Below are 14,761 nucleotides of genomic sequence, written 5' to 3' on the forward strand. Positions count from 1 at the left end.
GCGCTCTCTCAGGGACCGCGGAGCAGCGGGATCCTTGACTTTAACGGATTTACAAATGGCTTAGCACCTCTCAGGTGAACGCTGGGAACTTTGCATCAGTAGACAGTGAGGGGAAGAGGTGGCTCCCATTAGCAGGGCCCCTCTCCTAGGGGGATGGTCGCCGCCAACTTTGCAGAGCTGGACCATGCACACACAGCTTTTCAGAGCACGTGACAGATTTGCGGAGGGTAGCCCGGGGATCACTTTTCTGGCGGGCAGCTTCGTAGAGCCCGAGGCCGGCCAGTTCTGTAGGGAGCGCACTACCGGGCGCTCAGTGCTGCGGCAGGGGTCGCCCAAACCTCACAGAGGGCGGGATGATGCACGTGGCGCCTCCGGGCGGTTTGCAGCCCGTGCCGCCAAAAATCAGGCGGTGACCCGGGGCAGCCTGCACGGGCGGAAAGGGCTTCCCCCACGGCGCGCTCCGCAGGGCGCGCTCTCCCGTGCGCAGCCAGCTTTCCCGGGGCTTACGCGCCGCCCCGCCCGGCCCGTGTCTGCCCCTCCCGCTCCTCCCCCTCGGGCTCCGGGACTTTTGCTTTCACTTTTCCTAACGCTGTCCTACACCCTCGCGGAGGATCGGACGCCACCGTCGGCTCCCGCCGGCCACCGTGGGAACGGTAACTTGGGCCCCGGTCGCGGCTTTCCCGCCCCTCTTCCGCGTGCTTCCTCCTCCCGCGCGTCCCCGCCCCGGGTCCCCCTCCCTCCCGCAGGCTCGCACAGCAGGGCAGGCTGAGGCTGGGGCTCTCCACGCCCCTCCATCGCTGGCTTTGCTCGGCTTGGGCCTCCCTTGGCCTCCTAGCCCATCCGGTGCCATTCCGGATGTAACGGGAAGGAAGAACGGGTGCAGGGCAGTGGATATTGTTGTTTTGGCCTCGTCAGACCGGCCGGGCCGCTTAGGCGCCTGGTCTGTTCAATGGGAACCTTGGGCGGACCTGGCTGACTTGTGCCCTGGGAAGGAGGGAGTCAGGGTGCGCAGGTCTTTGACCAGAGCAAAGTGTGCTTGAAAGTGTGCGTGAACTATGCTTCCTTGTTGGGGGACCCTTGCATCAGGGCTCTGGCAGGCGACGACGCTGGGCGGTGTGGGCTCCAGGCGACACCTGCCTTCACTCCCTGAGCTTGCCTGTTATGGGAAAGTAAGTCTACTTGTAGGTGCAGGTGGCGATGCTGGAGTAGATCTCGGGTCCTGCTCTGGAACCCGGCTCACTGGTGAGGCCCCGATTTTCTATTTACAGGCTGTGTCTTCAGAGTTTGGCCAGCCTGACCTTACACCCCCTCCATGCTGCTAAGACCTAACTTTATAAGCTGCCACCCTGCGGCCTTCTGCAGGATGTGGGCAAAGGCCGGTTACTTAGCCGTGTGAACCTTAGGTGACACTGGTGTGGAGGTGGCAGCCTCAGGACTTTGAGCGCTTAGGGAAGACTATATATGGGCAGGAGGTGAGTATGTATGATACCACTGTGCTAGGAAAGCAGGCACAGCTAGTCTGTTTCCTCACGAAAATGAAGTTCAGGCAGTATCCTGACCCACCTCGGCACGATTTGCTTCGGCATGTCTAGTCTGCTTTCTGTTGCTGTGATAAATACCACGGCCAAGATAGGAAAAGGTTTTTATTTCACCTGACTATTCCAGGTCACAGCCCATCACTGAGGGAAATCTGGGCAGGAACCTGGAGGCAGGAAAACTGTGTCTCACTCACTCAGCCAGCTTTCTTACACAGCCCAGACCCAGCTGCCCACAGATGGTGCCACCCCCAGCGGATGGTGCCACCACCAGCGGGCTGGGCCTTCCAGTCAAGACCAATCCCCCACAGAGATGACCGCAGGCCAGTCTGATCTGGGCACCTCCTCAACAGAGGCTTCCTCTTCCTGGGTAACTCTAGGTGATGTCACGTAGACAATAAAAAACTAGCCAGGGAGATGGCCGCCCACAGGCCAAAGTGCCTGCAAGTAGGAGCAGCCACATTGTAGGACAGGAATTTGGAGTAGCTGGGGAGTGGCTGGACGTATTGTTTTCTAAGCAACCTCTTGTGAACTAACACAGGGCCCCGTAAGCTTCCATGAGCAGCACCCTGGTGGCTTCCTGCTGGAGCCCATCTCTTAAGTCTCACCATCTCTTAGCATCATGTAGGGGACTAGTCTTCCGCCACAGGACGCTGAGGGACCAACTACACCCAAACCATGACAGCGGGCGTCACACATTGTAAGTCATTGAAAAGAGACATTTCATGTCTCTTGACAGTGGGCAAGCAATGTTGCTGTAATGACCGCTCTTTGCAGCTCCTGAGAAAAGGGGCAGATACAAGAAAAGTATTGCTGGGAAGACCCCCCGGGGCAGCACAGTAGAGCCAAGGTGAGGAGGCTTTCAGGAGGGCTTGAGGAAAAAGCCAGGAGTCAAAGTCAAGAGTTGGCCTCACCGTGGGGATAAGGAAGCTACGGAGTGCTTAGCCGTGCAGACTGGAGTCCCAAGTCCACGGCTGCTGATGTAGGTTGTTAGCAGGAAAGCTGAAGACTTAGATTTTTGGCTCATGGTTTGGGGAACGTCAGTGTCTGGTCTGCTTGCCCTGTTGCTGCGGGCCTGTGGCAAGGCTGAGCATCCAGCTGATGAGAGTGAAGTCGATCACTTCCCAGCAGCCTGGGAGATGCTTTAGGCCTTATCTCAGTCACAGTTCTGTTGCCATGAAGAGACCACGCTGCGGCAACTCTTACAAAGGAAAGCATTTAATTGAGGCCTGGCGTATAGTTCAGAGGTTTGGTCCATTGTCATCATGTCAGGGAGCATGGTGGCACTCAGGCAGACATGGTGCTGGAGAGGCAGCTGAGGGTTCTACATCTGGACTGCAGGCAGCTGGAGAAGAGTGAGACACTGGGCCTGGCTTGAGCACTCCAAGCCCACCGGCCCACCCCAACCCCCACCCTCCACACCCCCACACCCCCACCCCCGTGACACACTTCCTTCAGCAAGGCCACCCCTGCTCCAGCCAGACCACACCTCGTGATTGTACCACTCCCTAGGAGCCTATGGGGGCCATTTTTATGCAAACCACCACCGGCCTCCAACAGAAGGTGTGGGCATTGTGAAGAAGACGTGGAAGGAAGTGGCTGAATCTAGTTAGTGCTGACCATTTGCACACGCGTGTGAGGCCGTCCGATGGGGCGGAGTCTGTCCCTCAGGTCAGCTGACTCTCCCTCCCTAGCAGTCGGTAGCTCCTCAGCTAGGAGTGGGTCCCTTCTCAGGTCTTCAGGCCTGTTTGTGAGCTTTCTGCTGTGCGTGTAACAAATACCTGCAGTGATCAGTTAGACGTAGTTTGCTCTGGCTCACCACCTTGGAGGCTCCAGCCCATGATTAACTGGGCTTGTTGCTGTGGGACCTGTGCAGACGTCCCACATCCTGGTACATATTGGTCAGTTTTTCCTCAGTGACCAGTACCTCAGAGGACTCCTTAAAGAGAGCCTCCCTTTAGAGCAGTGGTTCGCAGCCTTCCTAATGCTGCCACCCTGGAATACAGTTCCTCATGTTGTGGTAACCCCAACCACAAAATTATCTCATTATACTTCACAACTGTAATGTTGCTACTCTTAGGAATTGTAATATTAAATATCTGATATGCAGGATATCTGATATGCAACCCAAAGGGGTCGTGACCCCCAGGTCGAGAACCACTGCTTCGGAGTGGTTTTGGCTCCTGGCTGAGAAGTCCCAGCCCACATGAGGCAGAGCAACAGGGCTGTTGATTCAGTGAAGCTGCTTTCCTTGTGGGGGCCGGAAAGCAGAGAGAAGGTAGCAGGGAGGGTCCAGGCGCACACCGCCCTTCAGGGAACAGTCCCAATGGTCCGTTTCCTCCAGCAAGGCCCCCTCAGGGAGCTTCCATCTCCCCTCCAGCCGGAGACGAAGCCTGCATTCACCTCAGGGCTCTGTTGGAGGGGGCATTTCATTTTGAAGTCCTAACAGCGGGGTATTCGCTTCATGGCTTGGAAGTCAAAAGGAAGAGGAAGTGGGTCTCCTGATTTCTTCTGATGACCCATGAGTGACTAGAAGACTTCCCATGAGGCCTCACTTTGGGTCCCAGTGCTTCCTCCTAGCAGCAGGATGCTCGGGACCTTTAAGGGAAAGGGATACCAGATCCAACCAAACCAACCACATCTTTTGTGCATTTTTAAAAATTGAGTTAGTTTTTGCTGTTTTCCTTCTGATTTTGGGCATTAGCCACATAACAAAGAATACATTTTCTTCATCCCTCCATTGCTGTTAAAATGTCTTATTTAGCGCTGTCCTTCTAGGGCAGGTGATGGGAACACAAAACTGCCCTCTTAGGCCCTCTGCTGTGTACACTTTGGAGAATTTGATGGAATCCCTGTAGACACCTACACTTCCAGGCTGTGCTCTGGTCTGTGGTGGGTGGGCAAAGTTGTCGTTTCTAGGGCAGGATGAGAGCTGGAACCTCCTGTAGTCACAAGGACGTCCTCCCTCTCCCTCACCCTCCCCTCTTTCCTACTCCTCCCTCTCTTTTATGGATCTTAGGTTTAACTTTTAAGATTAAACTTGGCAGAAGAGTCAAGGCTTAAGACCACGTTGAAGGTAGTGTCTTTTTCTGGTGGGTTTTTACAGAACTTTGACTTGTTAATTTTGAAGATACTCAAACATGTGCCTTGCTGATGATGGTGCACTTGAAGTGTTAAGGAAGTCGGTGTGAAGATGACCGGAAACTGCTGAGTATCTTCTGAATGTCCTACCTCCTCTGATGGCATAATCTCTTAAGAAACATTTGGGGTCCTCATCTGAAAGATTGTGTCCTGACCAGAAACCCGTTGGTCCTGTAGTGGGGAGGCTTGTGATGTGCAAAGAGAGAGGGTGGCCATCTGATTTCTTCTGGCCATGGTGGGTGTGTCCAGGGTTCCTTCTCCACTGCCCGGAAGCCAAGCCAAGCCTCTCCTCTCCCCTCCCCTCCCTTCCCCTCCTCCTCTCCTCCCTTCTGTCCGCTGTCTGTGTCCTCCTGTCTCTCTGTCATTTCCTGAAATGACATCATAGTGACATTTCAGAGCTGAAGTCCACAAAGCTGTTGCTTGGCCTCCATGGAACCCTCTCTAGGCTGGATCTCCATCTCCAGACGCCACTTGTCACAGCCTGGGACAGAAGATACTCTGTAAAACAGATATGACCACCTTCTTTATATAAAAACACCTTCTTTTCCTACCAGGTGGACACATCCCTAGGCCAGCCCTGACAGGTGTGCACACACTTCCCCTGAAGGCTGAGGCTTTCTGCTGAACATGCTTAGGTCTGAGACCAGATAAAATCTGAAGTTTACCGGTTTCCTTTGCTTGCTGAAAGTGAATCCCTTATCTTTTCTTGCAGAATGAAACAGGGTTTGATTTGTGAACAGTGATTCCAATATGGACGCTCCCTGGACCTGCTGCATCTTGTTTAGCTAATTCTCTTCCCATGGGGGTGTTCATTTCTTCCAGCCTTCCACTGAATTAATATTTATTTAATAAGCACCTTCTGTGTGCCAGATGCCTCTACCACAATGAGTTTATATTGTCCTGCGGGAGCCAAGCAATTAGCAGACACAAATAAATGACGAGAACAAGAGCCAAGTAGGCAGTGAGCGTGGGATAAACAGCCAGGTAGTAAACATGTGTCTGCTCACAGAGAGAGAGCAAGCAGAGACAGTACATAAATGAACAGACTTTACTCCTGTCAACGAGTGGGTCAGTCTACTGACGCCTGCCCTAGCTTGTGAAGGGCCTTAAAATCCAAGGAGATGAATTTAAAAATGAATTTTTAAATAATGAGGCTCACTTGAAGATGTGTGTGTGTGTGCATGTGTGAATATAGGGTCTTCTCTCATTGGCCTGGAACTACGGGTTCAGCTAGGCCACATGTCTGCATCCCTGGGGCTGGGGTTACAAGTGCATTCCACCGTGCTGGGATCGGACTCAGCTCCTCATCCTTGCACCTTACTGAGCTATCCCCTTCGGCCTCTTGAAGATTCTTTTTTGTTTTTAATTTATTTTTATTTTATGTGCGTTAGTGTTTTACTTACATGTATGTCTGTATGTCAGAAGCCCTGGAACTGGAGTTACAGACAGATGGGTGCTAGGAATTGAACCTGGGTCCTCTGGAAGAATAGCCAGTGCTCTCAACCGATGAGCCAGCTCTCCAGCCCTCTTGAAGATCCTTGAGCAGAAAAATCATTCAGTGGAAATCCACTTGGGTAGATCATGTAAAGCCACCCGTAGTGAAGAGAGCTCTGTGCCTCAGAGTTAGTACTGTCTTTGAGGTGTGCTGAGTGACCTGTCAGGGATTTAGGGGGGCTTCTTGATTGTTGTGAACCGTGACAGACTTTCCACAGCTTAGTGTATACACCAGACGTTTAGCACAGCCACGGGTGCTGGAGTAGAAGCTGTGAGGTCAAGGGCTTCGGTTACTTGGTCTCTGGAGGGAGGCCTGCCATACACTTGGCACTGGTGTATTTTACACTCTTATATTGGTGGTGCAGGAACTCTGGAGCTTAAGTGTGCAAGATTGCTCACCCCTAGGTTTAATTCATTAAGAACTGTATCACCTAGAGAGTGTCATTTAAAAATACCCCAAAACAGAGGGCTACAGTTGCTCAAGTGTGAAGACCTAAATTTGTTTCCTAAAACCCACATACAAAGCCAGGAGCTGTGGCACACAGTTGTTATCCCAGCACTTGGTGGGCAGAGGCTGGTGGACCTCTGGGGCTTACTGGCCAGCCAGCCTATCCTAATTGGGAGATCCAGGCCAGTGAGGGAGCCTGTCTCAGAAAACAAGGGGGACGGTGCCTGGGGAATGACACCCAGGTTGACTTGTGGCCTCCACGTGCACAGGCACCCACACGCACGCTCACTTGCACACCTGAGCACACACGCATCAGAGGGCAGTGGTGCCCCTTTACATCCCTGTTTCTCCGGCTTCATTTTCCTCCCAGATGGCAGATGATCAGAACTGTGTTGCGGAGCTGGAAGAAGTAGATTCTTCAAGTGAAGATGGAGTTGATGCGAAGCCAGACCGCTCCTCCGTTATCTCATCGATTCTCTGGTACGTTTTCTTCTTCGCCGCGCTCATCACCCTCCGCCATGTGGGCCTAATTCACACCTGCCGTCTCCACCCACGTGTGGGCAGGGGACATTCATGAAAGGAGGTTTGTGGTGTGTGTGTTGTGGGGGTGCTGCATAGGCTCTAGGTAACAGTAGGGACCCTCTTGCTTGGGCAGGTCCTGTAAGGACAGCCAGCACCTTTGGGGGCTTCCTGCTCACTGGCTGTGTTTGAGGGGTAATTCCCAGGAATGAAAGGCTGCTCTCATCAGGGGCGTCTTGCAGAGCAAGGTGGGGGGGCTGACGCTCGTTGGTAAGGAGCATGGCTGAAGGCAGAATTCAGGTTCTAGGAATAGCAGGTACCAAAATCACTTGCTCCTTGGGTGAAACTGGTGCCACCCCTGCTCAGGGCCTGCCTTTCCTGAGCTCACTTCATAGTCTACATCTGACATGTATGAGTAATCACATCTTCATTTATTATTGATATTACCGCTTTTAATCCATATATGTTTCAGGGAGATGGTTCCATCATTAATGCCATTTGGCAGTTAGGGAAACTGAGGCACTAAGCGGTTTCATCACTTATTTTATGATGGGTCAGTAAAATGGTAGAGTTGGGAAACTGAGGCACTAAGCGGTTTCCTCACTTATTTTATGATGGGTCAATAAAATGGTAGAGTTGAGACAGTACCAGCAACACTCACCTAACGGGTTTGTGGTGTATTTTCTACTTAGAAGGAGGGGTGGGCCAGCAAGACGGCCTGGAGGGTAGAGGCGGTAGCTGCCAGGCCTGATGACTGGCCAGTTTGTCCCCTGAACCCACGTGGTGGAAAGAACCGATTTTCCGCAAGTTGTCCTCTGACCTCCACGTGTACACAATTGTAGTTTTAAAAACATTTAAAAAGGAGGGGTTCAGGGGAGCAGAGGCACCTTGCACCTTCTTTTGACCGGGGACGTGTGAGGGTCAGCAGTAATCCCCGCTTTACCTTGTCAGGTTTCAGTGACTCATCAGCTGCGGTCTGAAAATGCTCAAAGGAAAACTCCAGAAATGAGCGACTGTTGGTTTGAGGTGCACATTGGTGGTTGTGTGGTGTGATGGGGTCTCACGTCACCCCGCTTTCCCATCCCAGATGTGTCGTCTCTGTTGAGGCTGTGGACACTGCTCACCTGTTATTTACATCTTGGTTGTCACTGGGGGTATGACAGCGCTGTATTCAGGTCACCCCTGCTTTATTTGGTGATGCCTCCAAAGGGCCGCTTCTTGATGCTGGCGAATCCAACCTGCCCAAAGGAGGGTGCACACTGAGATCTTTCTGAGTGAGAGCTCTCAGCCAGTAAGGAAACAAAAACCTGTGCTCAGGTTGCTGAACTCTGCTGTAAGAGAGGATCTTGGGGGGGGGGTGCCCCCATGCAAGCCTGAGGACCAGAATTCAAATTCCCAGAACTCATGTGAATACTGCTTACAGTGTGCGTGGTGGCCTGCCCATACTTCCAGCCTTGTGCGGCAGAGACAGGGGAATCCACAGATTGAGCTGACCGGTGAGACTAGCCACATTGTGAGCTCTGGGTTTGGTTGAGAAATCCTGCCTCATTGAAGAAGGTGGAAGAGCCATTGAGGGTAATTCCTGACTTCAACTTAGGGCTTCAGTATACACATACACACACCCCAGCATGCATCTGCTACCACACCCATGTACCCACACATGTAAACATGCATACACATACACATACAAAATGGAAAAGGGAAAAAAGAATGAATCGTCTTTTGAGAAATTGTAGAGAAGGGAGACTTGCTAGGACGCTGTCCGCTGTGCATGGTGACTTCATTGTGGTGGAAAAGGCACAGGGCAATAGGATCTGGTATTGCCATTGGTTTGGGCACCCATCAGTGGTGGGAAGGGTCCACAGTGCTGCCCAAGCCTCTCCCACTAGACACAGACAGCAGAGGGCACGCCGGCTGAGGTCGGACTCCAGTTGGTGCTCGGGAAGGGAAGAGCTGACTCACGGGCTTCCTCTCCCCACACCACAACCCTCCAGAGGCAGCTTCTGGTCACACCACCCCAGGTAGGATGTAGAAAAGTAGAACCCCACCACAGCGGGCTTGAATTTCAGTGGCTGTCATTTGAGAATAATCCACTGGAATGAGAGAGAATACATCTCCAGCTCCTGGGAACTTTCAAAAGCCAGAATTGGCCCAGGTTAACCCATTTGCCAGAGAAAGCCTCTTAGAGTAGTGGCCTTCAAGTGTTTAATGTCACATTGTAACACCACATGCTCCCTTGGACAGTTTAAGGTGACACGAATCCTTTCTTAAGACACTTGCGAAGGGTGTACTGTTTCACTTTTGAGTGTTGGAATGAAAGACAAACAGGAACTGTTTATCGGTCAGTAGGGTCTTTGGAGTGTTGTACTTGGAAGATACGAAAGGAAATAGTGTGGTAACCAGTGACACTTGAGCATCTTGTATTTAAGCGCATCCAATGGAGTCTAAACAGGAAGTGGCTTTTTAGCTGTCCTTATTCACTAGAGAGTATAAACAACACTTCGGTGGCAGAATTTTTATCTTATTTTTTTCCTCTTAAAGTTACCCTTTTTTATCCTCTCTTCCCTTCCATATTATTCTCTCAGATTTACTTACTTGAAAGTCTTCCAGTCTTCACCCCAGCATGCAGCTGTGCACACTATCCATGCATTCATGTGCACATTGTGTGCATTTGAAGACATCTTCTGTCCTCACCCCAGCATGCAGCTGTGCACACTATCCATGCATTCATATGTACATTGTGTGCATTTGAAGGGGTCTTCAAATTTTCCTGAGTATTGAAAGGAATTCACCCTCAGCTAAGTTCCTGTTTCCAATTCAGTTTCTCTAAATAAATAGTCATTAGCATTATTACCTTGTTACTCATCAAAATAAGTGCAAATTGCAAATTATCCTGAATTTGCAGGCTTTAAAAATGTTTCTTAATAAATGAAGAAACATCCTCAGTGCTGGGATGAGAAAGTCAGTACCTCTTGCTTATTTTCCATTTTTAGATATGTAAGCACTGAAGACTCATGAATAAATTTATGGGATGGAAGAACATTGGGATAGTAATGCCACTTAATTCCCGAATTCCTTTGAGCTTTGTACCAAAAATGACAACTCAGTTAGGTGCTCCCTCGTGTTCAAAGTAAAGAATTGGAAATTACCTGACTTGTTCAACCTTTGGGGACCCTCCTCCCCCAGTTTCTAGGAAGGCTATCAGAAGTCTGTCGCAGAACCCTGCCCCCCCCCCCCCAGTTGTTTCCAAGGCTTCCTTGCCTTTTACTTAGAGGCCAATCTGTGTAGCTCAGTGTTAGGAAAAGAGGCATTAGTAAGCACTCGCGACGATTCTTTGTAGTATGTGTGTGCATGTTACCGCATTAGGACCTCCAAGTTGCTAACATCACTTGTTCAGGTGTACAGGCCCTGTGTAATATAGCTTGCAAAGCCAGCTTGTCAAGCAGTTACCCACATCACACTGGCTTTCTCTCAGTAGAGTTCTGAACCCATTTTCATTTAGTAAACGTCTTATTAGACATCTGTCTTAGTGTTTCTATTGCTGTGAAGAGACTCCATGATCATGACCATGTGGTGGCTTACAGTTTCAGAGGTTTAGTTTACTATCATGGCGGGTGGCATGCAGGCAGACATGGTGCTGGAGAAAGAGCTGAGAATTCTACATCTTGATCTGCAGGCAACAGGAAGTGAACTGTCTCACTGGGTGTGGCTTGAACATATATGAACATATATGACCTCAAAGCCCACCCCCACGATGACATACTTCCTCCAAGGCCACACCCCCTTATGTGGCATTCCCTTTGGGGGCCATTTTATTTCAAATCACCACAGCATACTATGACAAGCTTCATGAATTCGAAGTTATAGTTGGATAGACATGGGAAGTCGGGAGGGAAGGAAAGAGCATGGAGCCCAGCTCTGTTTCCTCCTAATGAAAGTGCTTACCCCACCCTCCTGAGACAACCATGAGGAAATGGCTGGGAATAGTGGGGATGAACGATGCAATGTTATTAAGCCACCATCCCATTCCTGTGGCACAAATCCTAACTGGTCTTAATACTAAAAACCCGGAGTCAGATATCAAGAAAGATCAGAGAAGCAGAGCAGCCAGCCACTAGAAAGACTTATTACCTCTAGGAATCCTCAGACTGAGAGGGCCAAGCTCCTGTCTCCACCCCACATTATCACTTCCTCTCTCTGACCAGCCACATCACTTCCTGTTTTCTCCTCCCAAGTGCTGGAATTAAAGGCATGTGCTTTCCAAGTACTGGGATCAAAGGCGTGAGATCCCAAGTGCTGGGACTAAAGGTGTGTGCCACCACTGCCTGGCCTTTAGTGGCTAGCTCCACACTGATCCAGGCAAGCTTTATTTGTTAAAGCGCAAACAAAATGTCACCACACATTCCATTCTGAAACATAAATGAATGGATTTCTTCAGGGTGTTTTTCAATGTATAATTGGGTTTGGCTCAACCCTCATGCAAATCTTCTCATATTTAACAGGAAACCCCACTTGACCCCTTGTTCAGTGACTTGGGCCTTCTGCAGCATCCAAGAATGGTTCTGTCAGATACACAGTGGAGATGGGAGGATGGGGAAGGGGGGAAGGATGTGTCGTCATGTAGACAAGGTTTGGGGGACCCACACAAATGGAAGTTGAGGGTCTGGTCATGTATTTGCTTAAAGCAAATGGCCTTTGGGAAGATTGAGAATACTGCTTGAAGACCTAGACCTTGGCATAAGCCCTGGTGTTTTGCAAAATTAGACGTAGTCTGTGGTACGCCCTCTACCTTTGGCAAGCGAGCAGCTTGGGTGACCTGGTTCTGGTGCCTGTCCCTAGTCAGTACATGGCTGTCGCCAACATCAGAGTCCGTGTTATGGAAGTGAACGCTTTGGTGTCCTTGCATGGTATCTAAATTACGTGCTGTTTTTCTTAAATGCTGATTTTGTTACATGGAGTATAAGACTGTTGAATTATTAAACAGTTCTTAGCTATAATGAATGATGATCTAATGTCATATTCTCCTAGGTTGAGGAACATTAGTTTATTTTCTCAGCATTCTTTAGGCATCTGGCTCTTTAAATCATCGCTTCTTAAAGTCTCTCCATTCATGACCCAAGAAATTTTTGTGTGCCTCTGTGTGTGTGTGTGTGTGTGCATATGTATTCATATAGGTATATAAAAATCACATGCTTACTAATAATAAATCATCAAAAAATTTCATGTAAGCCTGGAGACAGCTCAGTCGCTACAGTGCGTACCACACAAGTGTGCTGACCTGAGTTCTGTCGCGAGGACCCGTGTAAATTACCACATCCCAGGAGGAAGTCCGTGTTAATTAGGGTTTGCACTTCCAGTCCCAGGTCTAGAGAGGTGTAGACAGGCAGATTCCTGGGGCTCACTGGCCAGCCACATTAGCCTACTAGTGAGTTACAGAATAGTGAGAGGCCCTGTCTCAGAAACCAGGGTGGATGGATCCTGAGAAACATCACTTGATGTTGCCCTCTGGCTTGCACGCGCGCGCGCGCGCGCACACACACACACACACACACACACACACACACACATACACACACACATACACACACACACACACACACACACACACATACACACACACACACACACACACACACACATCACATCACATTCACCTGGACACGTATGCACATACCCACACTCATTCATGCATTAAAAGAAATTTTTTGATAAGCACTGACATGCATGTGACCTTATCAAAGCTGGGAATGAATTTGTGCATTCATGAGATACATGTGCTTGATTGTTTTTACATTAAGAAGCGTCAGTTGAGCCAGGTGTGGTGGCTCACACCTTTAATCCCAGTACTCCGGAGGCAGAAGGGCAGATCCCTGAAGAGGCCAGCCTGGTCTACAGAGTTCTAGCACAGCCAGGGCTACACAGAGAAACCCTGTCTCTAAATAACCAAACAACAACAACAACCAAGAAATCTCAGCTGAATATTTGATATTCAGGGCCTTTTGGTCTTCAGAGTTTGACCCAGTTGGTATGTTCATTTAAAAGTTCTCAAGGCTGCAAATGCCACACTATGTAAGTGTAGTACAAAATGGCCAAAGTACATGGAGGGCAGTTGTAGAAATGATTGTAAATTCTGTCCTGATCCCAAACTAAAAAGTCTTTTTGTGAAACTCAAAACGGTAAGTCACATAGCAGTTATGAACGTTCCAACACAAACCAGCCTAAAGATACATGAATTTGATTCTTTTCTGAAAAATTGAGAGTAAGAAACTTTTTACTTTGTATTGTTTGGTTTTATTGGGTTTGTTGTTTGTTTGTGACAGGGTCTTTCAATGTAGCGTTGGCTGTCCCGGAACTTGCTGGGTAGATCATACTGGCCTTGAACTCAGAACCTGCTTCTGCCTCTAGGAGTGCTGGGATTAAAGTCGTGCCCTGCCACACCTGGCTGACAGTAGGCAAAAATGTGAAGTGTGTTTTCTTCAGTTAAACCATTATGTTTCCATCCGTTATATTGCCGTCCATAACACTCGGTGGTCTTGACCCCGAGCTGACGTGTCTTGGCAGGATTCATTGGCGTTTGTCTGCATACACAGTGCAAAGACACACTCCGAGACACAGGTGGGTGGACACTGCCCAAAGCTCCTGCAACTTATTATGCTTTGACTTCTCATTATTTTCTGGTCTGCATGTTAGAAACTTTCTACTATTGACAAAATTTTCCTGGCCCCCATACTCAATTACACAACCCCATAAAGGGGGTTGTGACCCCAAGAACTGGGTATTAAATAAAACACTAGCCACCTACCAGGAAGAAATCCTTCTAAATAAAATGCAGTTAGGATTTGTAATATGTCCTTAACGTTCAGACTTTTTTCTGAACCTAAGATGAAAAGTTTTTTTTCCCCTCAATTAAAGTTTCCCTGGCTTTAAAAGTACCCACTTCAGCTCCCATAATTCATTATCTTACTCTACTTATGTAGTGTTGATAGTGACAGGGATCAGGGAAGTCCCTTGCAACAAGTGCCATAGTTTGGTTTTTGATTTTTGAGATGGTCTTGCCATGTAGCCCAGGCTGGCCCCTAAATTTCATTCCTCCTGCCTCCACCTCCCAGATCCTGGGATCACAGGTGTTAGCTCTGGGTTCCATAGTTTATGAAAGGCTGAGCCAGGATTTGAAGCTACTGTTTGCCTCCCACCCAGCTCTCACACTGGATTGCTATTCTGCCTTTATCTCTTAGGTTCCTGGATGCTGTTCTGCCTTATCTCTTAGGTTCTGTGTGTGCCTTGGGGCTGCAGTGGGAAGCAAGGTCATCGTAGGGCTGCCTCTAAAGAGGCAGGAGAGGGAAGATAGAGCTAAACAGATAACAGGTAATTTTAAATCAGTCCTAAAGAACATGGAAGACATTGCAGGGCTTTCCCAAAGGGCGTTGATCAGTCACTGCTAGAGCCCCGGGCTGTACATGATTGTAGAGGAGGTGTGCTTGGAGGGAGGCGGCCAGCGGGACTGCGACCATGGTGTGCAGTCAGGCGTGTGCAGTGCCCAGCACACCAGCCACATGTGCTTAAGAATACCTATGAGGTGGCCCAGCACGGAATTGTAAACGTACTGAAAACACTGTGAGTTTGG

General features: G+C 49.5%; 2 protein-coding genes across 2 annotated transcripts in view; one reads left to right on the forward strand and one right to left on the reverse strand.

The window, feature by feature from the left end:
- The window catches only part of Nrap (nebulin related anchoring protein), a 358,082-nt gene that overhangs the window by 87,140 nt on the left and 256,181 nt on the right, over nucleotides 1-14,761 (reverse strand). The window lies entirely within an intron of this gene.
- Nucleotides 220-14,761, forward strand: part of Casp7 (caspase 7) — a 42,349-nt gene continuing 27,807 nt past the window's right edge. The window contains exons 1-2 of the mRNA XM_076563339.1: nucleotides 220-653; nucleotides 6,989-7,098. Coding sequence (XP_076419454.1) covers nucleotides 6,989-7,098 — 110 coding nt within the window. The 5' untranslated portion in view covers nucleotides 220-653. The remainder of the gene's footprint in view (nucleotides 654-6,988; nucleotides 7,099-14,761) is intronic.

Source organism: Peromyscus maniculatus, chromosome 1, assembly GCF_049852395.1.
Source record: "Peromyscus maniculatus bairdii isolate BWxNUB_F1_BW_parent chromosome 1, HU_Pman_BW_mat_3.1, whole genome shotgun sequence".
In the NCBI taxonomy this organism is placed as follows: domain Eukaryota; kingdom Metazoa; phylum Chordata; class Mammalia; order Rodentia; family Cricetidae; genus Peromyscus; species Peromyscus maniculatus.